The following is a 14635-nucleotide window of genomic DNA, read 5'->3' on the forward strand; positions in this document are numbered from 1 at the left end:
TATGTTAAATGAAATGTGAACACAGATGTTTCACATAGTAAACCAACTTATAATTAGTTCATCAAATGGGCTGAGAAGTCTGAAACGTCCCAGCTCTGTAAATCTAGCTGTAATATAATCTATTCTTCTCTACTTTACTATCTGTTACTCTTACCAAAAACATGACAATTTTTGTAGCAATCAATGACAGCTGAGCAGCAAGAGGAATTGAACTAATGGAAGAAAACAGATGTAGATTCTGAAGGTGTTTAAACAGAAAAAGAAATACATTTCACAGGTCAAGTGGATGTTCAGGAAAAGTAATACAATTTGCAAAATTGCATCTGAATTACCTAGGCATATAATTATATGAATTGTTCAATGGGTAAAAGAGGGACTGTGCTCTTCTATCAACTTTGGATGTGTGTGTGTGTCAGAGAAACCTATTTTAGAAATCTGTGTTAGAAACTGATTTAACTGAAATCTGCTAAGAAGAAGTACTATGGTGATGCCACTTCAGCTGATGAATTGCCCTATGAAAATCAGTAGCTGGGGCTCCTATCTGTTGATGAAAATTAGCAACACATCGTCAAAGTGACTGAAATAGATTTCTGTAAATATTAGACCCGGGAGCATAGGACAGCAAAGGGGTTGTGGGTAGTGCTTGGCATCATATTTCATATTTCCTTAATATTAGGGGCATGAAATCTGATGGTTCAGGATAACCTATTCCATATTGGCAAGGAAATGATCTTATGATTAAAAAGGAGGTCAGAGAATCTTGCAGCAATTTTAAGAGTTCTAGATTTTTGTGGATCATTGTTTGGTTCACTGGAGACAAGAAATATTCCTCCTATCCTGATAAACTACATTGTGATTCACAGTTGTGTCACAACAAATATGTTTTATAAAACTTCATAATATTCTTTGTTGCTTTAAAATATATGTAGTGTTCAGAGAATAAAGAAAGTATAATGTGGAAATGTTATTTATCCATGTTATTAAGGATGGTATATTTTATTTTGTTCTTGGGTTGAGGAACTTTTGATTTATACTCTGAAATCTCTGTCATAATATTTACAATGGCATCCCACAAATCTGTTGAAATTTTGTTTCATCTTCTATTTAGATAGGATCAAATACTTAATTTTGATTCCTTGCAGCAAGCTACTTTTGTTATATTTTGTTACAGCTTTATTGGGTATCTTCTGCCTGTATTGTATATTGGAGATGGTTGTGCAATTGTTGCAAAGCACACCCTACCCTCAATTTCTTCTACTTTTTCCATAATAAAACAATTTGGATTAAATGACCCATCTTAAATTCAAATAGAAACTAAATCCTGATTAAGTTATTGGAGATTTGAATAAGACTTTTGAAGTCTTATTCAAAAGAAAAGCTGGATTATATCTTACATGTTGAATAATTAAAACAGGAATCCATTTTATTCCATTTAGTGGTTTATTTAGGTTTAATCCAGTGCTTCTTTGGTAAAAGAAACATGTATCACAGCAACTTTTAACTTAAAACAGTGTTCCTAGTTTATTTCTTTAGTTGTTGAATCCTGCAAAACATACAGTAAGTTCACGTCTTCAAAGGTCTACCCTGGACTTCCGATGGCTCCACGTTTCCCGAATGGACGCTCCTTTAGGAGCTCCAGCCCCGTGATTCCGTTTGCCGCTAGAACAGCGAAAATCAGCTGTTCTAGCAGCTCGAAACTCTCCCCCAGGGAAAAAGGGGGAGAGAAGAGCAGAAGGGTCTGGGTAGAGCTCCCCTAGACCCCCAAGCTTTTTTTTTAAGCCTGGGGTTTGCAGGGTCAGAGCTCCCTGAAAGCCCTTCAGTGCTCCGGATCCGGGACGATTCTGCTTTAAGCAGAACAAGGGGTCGCGACCACACCAGCAGCGCAATTTTAAGGACTAAATTCAAACCTGGATGCTGGCAGAGCAAATCAGGAGAACAAAAAGTGCAAGTATTAAACTTTAACTCCATTTAAAAGAAAAAGGAAAAAAGATGGCGCTTAAGGGCGTTTAAAACGAAACTTATAAGTGAAAGTGATTGTTAAAGCTGCAACATTGTAAAAGCTACCGGATTACGTGGCAAGAAAAAGATTTAAAGTGCTAGTGAAATGAAAAAGACTACAGTATTGACTTTAACTACTTTATACCTCTAAATTGAGTGGAAAAATATTGGATTTATTGACCTGATAGCTGAACAAACTTAAACTGGGATTTGAAATATGGCTGACATCAAGGATGGAGGATCATTACTATATGAGCCAGCAAATTCACAAGTTGTGACTGTAGAGGTTTTACAAGAACTTTTAAATTTCTATACTTCTGCTATACTGGAATCAATTGAAAGGACTTTTCAAAATTATAATCTGGAGAACAAAAATGATTTGCTGGCTGGAAAAGAGGAAGGAAATCAAATTAACTTGTCTTTGGAGCAGGGAAAAGAGTCTGTCAGGGACACAATGGAAGATACCACATTGAAAACAGAAGTTTTGGCAGAGGCTTCTATGCAGTTAATTGAAAAGCAGCAAATAGACTCTTTCCTGCAGACTGATAAACTTTATTGGGACAATTCTTGGTTTTACAGACAGAATCAACTTTTAAGAGAGGAAGTGACTGATTATATAAGCAGGAAGAGTCGAAATGGAGGTTTCAAAATGAAGGAGATAACTTTTAGAGAGAGCGATCTTCAAAGATGCATCAGTCTCAAATCTACATCCAAAAATTTTTGAAAATAAAAGCAGGGGAAGGAGCAATGCTGAAGGAGAAAGTATTGTTGAAAATAACTTTACAAAAACTTTCAAAGAGACATCAACTTCAAATCCAAATTTTAAAATTTTTGAAAATAAAAGCAGGAGGAGGAGCAATGCTGAAGAAGAAAGAATTATCGAAGAAAAAGGACTGGAAAAAATATAGAAAGAAGGGAAGAATTGAAGATTTTTTGGGGGGGGATTTTGGCTATAGGTTGAGAAGCTTAATTAAATTTGTATTTTTAAAGTTTATTCTAAGATAATAATATAGTGTGTTATTATAATTGGTTTTGGATATAAAAATGATAGCTTTTTAAGAGTTATCAAAGTAAAAATGATAGCTTTTTAAGAGGTATCGAGGTATTAAAATGGCTAATTAAAAATTTGAGGGAAATTTTTCTGAAGGGCTTGAAATTTATATTTTGAGAAATGACTTAATGTCTTATTGATGTATTAAGAGATTTTTAAAATGTTTAATATAAGATTATAGTATTTTAAAGGTATATGAGATAAAATGTTTAAAGTTTTAAAATGTTTAATTTTATGAAGGATTAAAGAGGGAAAAATATAGAAATGGTTAATTAAAAATTAAAGGGATAGTTTCCTGAAGGTTTTGGAATTTATATTTTGAGAAATGAATTAAGAAGGTCTTATTGATGCATTAAGAGGTTTTTAAAATGTTTAATATAAGATTATATTATTTTAAAAGGTATAGGTGATAAAATGTTTAAAGTTTTAAAATGTTTAATTTAGAATTTTTAATGCTGAATAGTTAGAAATTGATAATTGGTTTATGAAGGAATAAAGAGGATAAATGTTTAATTTAGAATCTTATTGAAACTTATCAGTGTTTGTTAATGCTTGTAATATTGGTAAAGTTACTGGATTATATACCAAGAAAAAGGCTTTTATATTCAGGAAGAAAGAATTTAACCCGATTGATTTTGAGAATTTACAAAAGGGAGGTTGATGAATTTGCAAAAGAGAAGTTAAAGAGTGTGAGGGAGTTTTAAACTTTGTAGTAGGTTAGTATATTTTAGCTTTTGCTTGTTAAATGTTATACCCTGTTTTTGCTCTGGGAAGTTGGTGGTGGGTGGGTGGGGGAGGGTTGGGTTGGGATAAAATTGTTGAATAGATAAAGGTACAAATATAAAAGTAAATGTGGGGAAAATGTTACAACAAATGAAATGATAATATTAAGATATGATAAATATTGGAGGAGTAAGAGGAAAAAAGATGTATTCAGATGATACACTGATTGATTGATTATATATTGTATGTATGTTTGTTTATAAAAAAAAATAAAAAATTTTCAATATTAAAAAAAAAGGTCTACCCTTTAGCGGGATCTGGTGATGCCAGTCTTGAGCATTATTTTGAATTAAGCAGCTAATTTTGAACAAGTGCCACTGTTGATTATCTAAGCACTGCTAATTGCAGTGATTACTAACAATGGAATTGTAACACAATGGTGCAATGAGAAACAAATGTAAGACAAATATGTGCTTGGTTGCCCAAGAAATTGAGAAAAGATTACCACTAAATGCAACATGTAACTAAGGAAATATTTAACCACACAATAAGGAATAGAAGTAACTGCTTTTTATCACCCAATAATGTTAGTATCTACAGCCCAGAACTCAGATTGCTAAAGATTCTCCAAGTTTTTTCATCACTTTGAATCTCCTTCATTTAACTGGAGATATCATCAGTAATCCCGGAATCTTTTGCAATAGCTTGTTGTGTTATGGTGCACGTTGTACTATGATAACCAAAGATGGTTCATAACCAACTTATTCAGAAGAAAAGTGGCAACTGACGAGTTGAATGTAAGGTCTGATAATTAGTAGACAAGACAGTATGAGTCTTTCACATAAAAATATCGCTTTGTTTTCATGCATATTGCCACTGGTGTCTCAGTGTGAAAATATAGTGGTTTATTGCTGTCTACTATGATTTTTCTTTTACTAGTGCAACACAACAGAATCAACGACACAATATATCAATAAGCAATTGATTGGATTCTTCTATCTACTTCCTTTATTATAAACAAAGGAAGGAAGGGGCTAAATTTCCATAATTCGTAATAAACAAGACACTTAGGAACCATGCAAAAAAAGTATTTGCCTAGAACAACACCCAATATACAACACAACTCAGTATGAATCCATCATTTGTTTTCTACTCTCCACATAATCTTTGCCTGCCTCCTCCTATTGCAGTTTTTGTGAGAGACAGTGAAATTATCAAATACTAACCAACTAAGACGGAATAGAGTATTCCTGGGCGATCAGAAGCAGGCTGGATGTTGCGATCCTGATCTATAGCTTGTATTGGTGGTGTAACATTGATTGGGTTTACCCGTGCCTGGAATGAAAATTAGATGCGTTACAGTAGTATTCTTACACAGGATTTTATTTAATAGTAAGGCATGATGCTGAGTACATTAAAAGGTAACAATTTTAAACACAAGTAGTATAGTTGTATAAACATATCGGCTTGAAGAACTGAATATGAACTAACATATTAGTTAAAGTGCAATTTCAGGACTGGTCCAGATTTATTAAACTATATAGATTTTCTACATATCCTTTAAGTACATAATGGAAGGTATTTCCATCATAATGTTATGAGTTTTTCTAAACACTAAAAAGGTGTTAGTGCATTATAATAAGTACACTGTATTTCTTCTGGGAAGGAGACAGAACTTATTCAGCTATAAGCTAAATGCTGGAAAAATTTGCTCAAGTATAGAAAACATATTTCATGATAATTATTTGTTTAAATTATTCTTCCCCCGCCCCAAATAAAACAAGATAATATGTTTTCAACTCAGTGATATATTTCACTGATATATTTTACTGGCCAATAAAGATGTCAGGGACTGCATATGCCCTCAAAGCCACCTTAATTCTGACATTCTATGCAAAGACAATTCTTCAAACAATCAAAGGTTAAGATCATTAATGGAAAGATAGACTTTCTTTTAGCTATGCAGCTGACTGATTGGTACAGTGACCATATTTTCTTGGAAAATTAAAGGATAATCCTGAAAAAGATCAAATCTGAAAGAGGTTCATAAGGTTTAAAAAAAAGAGGGGGGGGGGTATGTAACTGCTTTACAAAGGAAAGTTCAAAAGCAAAGTCAAGGTTAAACTCTACAAGAACATATATTCTAATAAAAAATATCTAAAAGCCATAAAAAGCTAAGAAGCAAGTAATAGAAAGGATTTCTGCAATCAGACTGTGCATTAAGTGATACCATTTGTATGGTAAAAGTTAAATGGCCAAAATAAAGGACAAATGTGACTTTTTGCAAAATGAATAAATCTAAATGACAGCTTTCTAAAATGAAAGACTGTCCTTTATAATAAAGAACATTATGTTCACAGTACATGCTGGAAAAGAACCACTTGGCAATGCAGTAAGCTCTGGAATCATTAAAGCAGCCATAGCTTGCTTGGCTTGTTTATAAATTATTGTTGGTAATCTTGAACATGTATATGAGAACAGCTATTCTGCTTCACTATTTTCCTAATGGATAATTCAAAGAAAGGTGCTTTATATATATAAAGCACCTTTATATATATATGATTGGTATTGCTTACTGTAGTATTTTACATATGGAACATAGGAAATGCATTTTTTTAAAAATATACAGGCTCTAAATCCAAAAGTAATTTAACTGTGATCCCAGTGTTGTAATAGATGTGATTTGATTTGATATAAGCTGCAATCAAAATACTGCTGTACAAGAAGAAATACTCTCAAGGAAAAAAAAATCAAACCAGGAGAAAATGAGCTTTATCTGCATTTTTCTTCTTGGAAACATATTGCTGTATTTCAAAGCATGTATGCAAAATGAGCTATAAATTAAAAAAAAAAAGTAGAGAAAAACAAGTAATTATCCGTAGCAGGCTTCTCTTGAATTCGGCATTATATACTTGTTACATAATGCGACAGAAAGATAAACTGTGAAATGTTTATTTAGAGGTACCAACATTGGAGTATGCATGCTATAATTTTAAACTTCTATCACAACGGCATTATCTTATTAGGGATCTTGGATTTTTTTTTTAAGTTAATGATTTGCCTTGACATAAGTATTCAGCAAAATTCTAACACAGAGAAGATTAAAATCAGTATTACTGATCTGACTTTTTTGTTACCTATTTTTAGAGACTATGCTGACCGCAAAGTTCAATGTATTGCTAAAAAAAAGCAGTTTGTGTGTGAAGTAAACTATCTTATCTGGATAGTTTAAATAAACATAAAAGTAAAGGGTGGAGGAATTCACAGAATTTTGTGCATAACCACCATTACTCCACATTTTCCTCTGATTTACAAATAAATTGCATTTCATTTATTTTTTCTTTGTTAAAAGAGAGTGATGGTTTGTTCAACTGTTGATTGGTGCCAAAAAAGAATATTTTTTGCATATTGATTGGTAAAATTAATGATGCAGATAATATGAAAAGAATCTGAACATTACCTTTTTGGGGGAAAAAAAGACATTAAAAAACCCTACAATTCCATTCTGTCATCGTCATGCATCCAGTTAAATAATTAGAACTTTGTATAACTCTCTGAATCGTATAGATTACCCCGAAATTATTCAATAAATGACAAAGAATAAGACCATGAAAAGAGCAAATGCTCATTTATTACTTTTTGCTTCTGATATGCAAGTCTAGTTTTCTCAGTACACATAAACAAATATCCAACTATAGCATGGATATGCATATTGACACACAGAAGGATTGAGATTCAGATCTTGAAAAGCACCATTTCAGACCCAAATAGTTTCATTAGTTAAGGAACTAAAGGACAAATTTACATATTAACAATCGTTTGAATAAAAAGAATGAACATCTTTCTCAAGTTGACCTTGGCAGATCCATTTAGTTTTCTGGGCAATACTATGAAAGTGGATTCTTATAGCCTTACATAGTACAGCATACACTATTACTGTAGAAACTGTAGGTCAACACATTCCCAAATGGCAAACATCAAACTTTGAGTGTGCTCTATGTTGCAGGTGCTAAATCTAGAGCTCAGTGGTGGGTTGCTCCTAGTTCTGTCCGGTTCTTTAGAACCGGTAGTAAAAGCGGCGGAAGGCTCCGCCCACCCACCCAGAGATCATAATTGACAATCGGCGCATGTGCACATCCACTCCCGTTGCGAACCAGTAGTAAAGGTAAGTAGAACCTACCTCTGCCAGAGGTGGTATTCAGCAGGTTCTGACCAGTTCTGGAGAGCAGAAATTTTGAGTAGTTCGGAGAACCAGTAAATACCACCTCTGACTGGCCCTAGCCCCCATCTATTCTCTGCGTCCTGAGTCCCAGCTGATCGGGAGGAAATGGGATTTTGCAGTAGCCTTCCCCCGGAGTGGGGAGGGAATGGAGACTTTACAGTATCCTTCCCCTGCCACGCCCACCAAGCCATGCCACGGCCACCAAGCCACGCCCACACAACCGGTAGTAATAAAATTTGAATCCTACCACTGGCTAAATCTTTTTTAAAATTAAACAAATTAAAGTAGCTGAAAACTTGTGTTATCTAATTCAGAAACAAGAACAGATTGAAAGTTGATTATTAATATAAAACAGGTGGTTAGTGGGCACTTACCTAGTACTGTCATGGATGCAACAACTACTTTATAGGCCAGTAGTACATTTGATCCATAGCCAGCATCCCAACTTAAAATTTTGAGAAGAATTGTACTTTTAATATACTATTAAGAGATATAGAATAATCTTATCACTCAACATTGCTATTATTTATAAATCAGTCCAAGTTTACATTTTTGTTTGTTCTGGGATGATCAGCAGGTGATTGGACCTCAAACAGGACACTTCTAGAGTCTGTTACTTCAGCAACAGTGTAGCTCTAATTAAGCGCTAACACAGATGCAGAGACATCTGAGTAGCTCTTAGGGCTTATTGACACAGCCACTTTCTCTGACTCTCCATCCCTTCTCAGAACTTGGAGGAAGCATGTCAGCATGCCCTCACAGCAAGGCCTTAATATCAACTGGAAAAGAGCTTGCTGAGTGGTTGTTTTTACAGCTCTACTGTGTGACCCAAAACAGGGTTGGACAATTTTCTCAAGATTTCACATGAGAAACTGGGACTGTTGGGGGGTGACTGCCACCATCACCACTTACCTGCCACTGCTGCCACCGTATTCTCCGACCCATGGGCCGGATGTGGTCTGCGGGACATAAAATGCCCAGGTCTATCCTATAAGAATAGCAACTGGTAAACTTCTTTCCTGAAATTCCAGTCCTGCCAATTGTGGGAGAGGCCACTATCAAATGCCCTACAGAATGCCTATTAGAATAGCAATAGCACTTGTATACTGCTTTATAGTGCTTTATAGCATTATCTAAGTGGTTTACAAAGTCAGCATATTGCCCCCTACAATCTGGCTTCTCATTTTACCAACCCTGGAAGGATCAAAGGTTGACTCAACCTTCAGCTGGTTAGAATCAAACTGCTGGCAGTCGGCAGAATTAACCTGTAATATTACATTCTAACCGCTGCGCCAGCACATGCTTAACAACTCTTGCATGTCTTAATTATGCCATCAATGTATCTGCCATTTAATTCTTTACCAGATGAATATTTATAGGCCAGCCACTCACTAGACGGTGGCAAAGAATTTGAGATTTTTTTGTCTTTCTTGGTTGCTCTCTCTTGGTTGTTCAGATTTGTTCTACTCAGATATAGAGATTAGATAAACATTGTTGAAATGAAGGAGTTTGAGAAAGGGTATAAGTGACTTTTGTTGTTATCACTGCTCTTTTTTTTTTTTTGCAGAAGCCAATCGGTAATTTGATAAGTCAATACTTACTTTTAAATGCAGCATACTAAGTGGCTATAGAAGTTAAGATTTTGGTTTTCTTACAGGCAAAATAGCACTGCATGATAGGCAGAGAGGCTAGCAACCAGATGGAAGGAGAAGTGTCTTGAGCTGGGATATGAACAAAATACTAGAAATGCTTATTTCATTGCTGACTTCTGGCTGATCAGCAACTGGCAGGTGATAAGATGGAGATGTCATGAGGCCATGCCATCTACAAATAGCTAGTGGGGCATATCTGTGCTGCAGAAGAGACAGCATGTGATAAGCAGGTTGTGATTCAGAGGGGTGAAAAATACACAGACTTTCCTTGTGCCCCAATATTTTGCATGATAGATAGTCCATCAAGTTAGCTGATTTTTTTTTTTTTACAGCTGTTCTGGAACTCCTGACTGAATCTCTGTCTCAATTCCTCTCATCTATTGCTGAAGATACAAGACTTGGTTATAAATTCAGCTAACTGTGGGAAATTGTGAATTCTTCTATTTAGTTGGCCTTTGCTCTCTATTTGTCTTGGGAGCAAAACTCAGTTTTACAACTTGGGCCTTGGTGCTGTGACATTGGATTGGGTTCTGCTGCTATACTGTCTTATAAAATTATCATTATTGCATGCATGAATCAGTTTAATTCCCATATACCAATATACATAAATTACAGGTTCTTTAGAGATTATTTCAGTCTATGGTGCTTACTTTAAGAGCCATGGTGGCACAGTGGTTTGAATGCAGTATTGCAGGTTAATTCTGCTGACTGCCAGAAGTTCGATCCTGACCGGCTCAAGGTTGACTCAGCCTTCCATCCTTCTGAGGTGGATAAAATGTGGACCCAGATTGTTGGGGGCAATATGTTGATTCTGTAAACTGCTTAGAGAAGGCTGCAAACCACTGTGAAGCGGTATGTAAGTCAAAGTGCTATTGTTATTGCCACTGAGGTAATGCTTTGGTCAGGAATATTATGATCAATTACATTTTACTTATTACTCTGTCTTGTTTTTCAATATGCACTCATAAAAAATTTAGAAACTAAAAACTTGTAGCTATCAGCAGGTAAATATGATATGCTTATCCCATAATATGGTAATGAGAATATGGTAAGATTTTAAAATTGTATTGCTAGTCAAAAACCATAACATAATTCAAGTTTAGGGTCAGAGAGGTCATTTTCTTGCTGTGCTCCAAATTAAGCAGTAGTTTGAAGGTATAAATGTCCATCAACAAAAGGGCTTACCTGAGAGATGTTGAACTATACAGCCTACATAGTTAGAAATGCTGTCCTGAAAAATGTTAAAGGTAAAGGTTCCTCTCACACATATGTGCTAGTTGTTCCCAACTCTAGGGGGCAGTGCTCATCTCCGTTTCTAAGCTGAAGAGCCAATGCTGTCCGAAGACGTCTCCGTGGTCATGTGGCCAGCATGACTAAACACTGAAGGCGCACGGAGTGCTGTTACCTTCCCACCAAAGTGGTCCCTATTTTTCTACTTGTACGTGCTTTCGAACTGCTAAGTTGGCAGAAGCTGGGACAAGTAACGGCAGCTCACTCGATTACGCAGCACTAAGGATTCGAATCACTGAACTGCAAGCATCTTAGCCACTGAGCCACTACGTCCCTGAACAATGTTATTCATTTTCAAATAACCATTATCAAAACCATTTTGCAAAGAAGAGAATTCTAACTTCTTAAACCAACTCAAGGAATACTATCTTAACAAGCACCACACACTCCAACCTTTACATTTAAAGACAATACTGAAGTGTTTGCAAGTTGCATTTACAGCTTCTCATAGCTTGTGCTATCAAAAAGGCACACTCTTTACTCCAAAGTAGATTTAAATACCCTGAGGTGTTTCACAATGATTATTATATGTAAATTGTGCCTGCAACTTCAGGTGCTTATGTCCAGTATCCTAGTTATCCTTTCTCTCCAAGACGATACTTGCCCTACAAATGTATTTTTTTTTCCATTTGAGACTATACCTTCTACAGTGATTATGATCATTTAGTGGAGAATCTGTGGGGAGATAGGGAACAACAACTCCTTAATATGTACGTTTCTGCAACTTTCAGCGTTCCCTTGAAACTAATATTTCTCTTCTTGTTTCTCAATAGTCTCATTTTGGTTTTGCTACTGTCAGCACTTCTCACCTGACTTTGTTATTTGAAGAGGAGATTTTAGCATTACTAGAGGTTGTATTATTCCACTATCTATTATAGTAAATTTTGAAATGCTTTACAATGGAACAATTAAAATACAATAACATAGAATAGAATAGAATAGAATAGAATAGAATAGAATAGAATAGAATAGAATAGAATAGAATAGAATAGAATTCTTTATTGGCCAAGTGTGATTGGACACACAAGGAATTTGTCTTGGTGCATACGCTCTCAGTACATAAAGTGTACATAAAGTAAAAGATTAAGAATACCATTAATATATACATTTCAAAAGGGAAAAAGGGGTGGGGGAAGGAAAAACACAAAATCCACTCATGCCATATTCCAAGAAAGTTAGGGTTAGGGTGAAGAGATTTAACAGATTAACAGAGTTGGAAGGGACCTTGTAGGTCATCTAGTCCAACCTCCTTCCCAAGCAGAAGATCCTATACCACTTATAAAATCTGGCAGTCCAGTCTCTTCTTGAAAGTTTCCGGTGATGAAGCTCCCACAACTTCTGAAGGCAAGATGTTCCATTGGTTGATTGCTTTCACTGTCAGAAAATTTCTCCTTATTTCTAGGTTGAATCTCTCCTTGATCAGTTTCCATCCATTATTCCTTGTCTGGTCTTTGGGTGCTTTGGAAGGGGTCAAGCATCCAAAGGCCATACAAGGAATAATGGATGGAAACTGAACAAGGAGAGATTCCACCTAGAAATAAGGAGAATTTTTCTGACAGTGAGAACAATCAACCAATGGAACATTTTGCCTTCAGAAGTTATGGGAGCTTCTTTACTGGAGGCTTTCAAGAAGAAATTGGACTGTCATTTGCTGGAAATGGTGTAGAGTCTCCTGCTTGGGTGGGGGGGTTTGGACTAGATGACCTACAAGGTCCCTTCCAACTCTGTTAAACTGAAATAAAATCTGTCTACAACACAGCCTTTTCAGCAGTTCCAAGAAGATTCCACAACCAATTGCACTCTGATACAGGTGACCCTGAGGGCACAGATAAACCCCTAAGTGGCTCAAACTTTCTCAGGTAAAATGCTAAGACCAGGTGACTGCAAAGAAATATGATCCTTCTAACCCCCCCCCCAATCCTGTCAGAATAATCCCTCCATAGCCACCTCATCCTGTCAGAACCAATGAAGCTTCTTGGATGAGAAGTGAACCGTCTTCATTTTCCTCAAGGAAAAAACAGTCCAGCTACCTTTTGAAAAAGCACCTTTGAGACAACTATGACCTGGATGATTGATAATCTTCACAGACATACCTGATAATGTTTTTACCATTTGCCAGTCTAGTTTTTCAACTAACAATACATAATGCAGATCAGTAGTGGGATTTATGTCCCTATCTTTCTGACAGAATGTCCCACCTTCCGTGTATTTACCATACATTCCTTCTAAAAGCTATAGATGATTTGGAATTTACATGCTTATTCTATTCTGCCCTTTTCATAACATTGTGAGACCATATACAGTTCTGCCATCCAAGCACAAAAATGTCTTACAATAAGAATATACATATACATGCTACAATGTTCCTTCCTTCCTTCCTTCCTTCCTTCCTTCCTTCCTTCCTTCCTTCCTTCCTTCCTTCCTTCCTCCTGCCCTCCCTCCCTCCCTCCCTCCCTCCCTTCAACCAAAAGACACTCAAAGTCAGGAAAATAATAAATTAAAAGCAGGTGGAGTGTGGAGTGGGAAGGAACTAATTCACCCATCCTTGTCTCTACTGTCTCGCTATTGACTGAAAATCTTTAGACATTCCATCTGATCTGTTCACATTATTACTTTTATGGTAGATTAAAGATACAAGTGATTTTGTCCATTCATATTAAGACTGAACAAATAAAAAATCAAACAGAGGGAGGAAAGGCGTTACATTAGCAGAGCTCTGCTAATCTATCTATGTTTAGAACAATGGAAGGAAAATCTATAATTATCTTTTCTGTGGTTAATGTTTCATGGTTACATAGGGACAATTTCCTTTAACGTGATTCATAAATGTGTATTTAGCAATTATTGCAAACACAATTTAAATTTCATGGGTTTTGAAATTAATTATATCTATAGCAAACTACACGCTTTAAACGCTGTGACAATAATACAATAACACAAAATCTTTTCAAAATCATTAATGAACAATTTGTATGATAGCCTGGCAATTAAAATTATAATTATTGCTGTGAAAATTGGCAATTTGACAAAGTTGAAAAATCTTTTTGATGAAAATTAGCAGTAAGATAGTTTCATCATAATGATTTATTTATATTTCAAAACTTTTAAATGATTGGGTAATCACACACAGACACACACAGACATGTTCTATGTCTATCTATCTTCTTTCTCTTTTTTAAAAAAATATTTTTTTATTATTAAATCTTCTTTCTCATTCTCTTTCTCTCTCTGTCTATGTGTGTTTGTGAGTCTGTGTGTAGGTAAAATTAAATCAATATAACAATGCATTCATTTTTCCTTCTGTTCCTCCTCTCCTGATTTCCCATTAGTGTTGTTTCTTCAGAAAAGACTTTTGAGGCATTTCATTATATTAAAAACATCCTATGGAATAATTCAAAATTTTAATAAGTGAAAAATTGCAAATAGGTACTGATATCTGATAAGTCCTGGGAATATTACATGGCTGTTGTTCTGGGAAAATCTAGAGGCAGGAGTGTAATGCGTATGATAGCTTCATTGGAGATAACTCTTAAGAAATAAATTACCGGTATGTATATATAGATATATAAAGACATACTCAAACTTCTAATGAAGAATTTTGATTCCAGAATGGTAACATAAAGTGAGGAGGAGTCCTTATTACATGAAGATTTTCTTGATATTCTGAAGGTTGTGAAATATAACCTCTTCTAGTGCAAA

At 35.3% G+C, this 14635-nt stretch overlaps 1 protein-coding gene across 8 annotated transcripts in view; it reads right to left on the minus strand.

The window, feature by feature from the left end:
* PCDH15 (protocadherin related 15) overlaps positions 1-14635 on the minus strand; it is a 716117-nt gene that overhangs the window by 241890 nt on the left and 459592 nt on the right. For all 8 annotated transcript variants that reach the window (XM_087871772.1, XM_060682279.2, XM_060682278.2 and 5 more), the window contains one exon: positions 4999-5107. In XM_087871772.1, the coding sequence (XP_087727898.1) occupies positions 4999-5107 (109 nt within the window). The remainder of the gene's footprint in view (positions 1-4998; positions 5108-14635) is intronic.

This window comes from Pantherophis guttatus, chromosome 6 (genome assembly GCF_059756535.1).
Source record: "Pantherophis guttatus breed Tessera chromosome 6, ASM5975653v1, whole genome shotgun sequence".
In the NCBI taxonomy this organism is placed as follows: Eukaryota; Metazoa; Chordata; class Lepidosauria; order Squamata; family Colubridae; genus Pantherophis; species Pantherophis guttatus.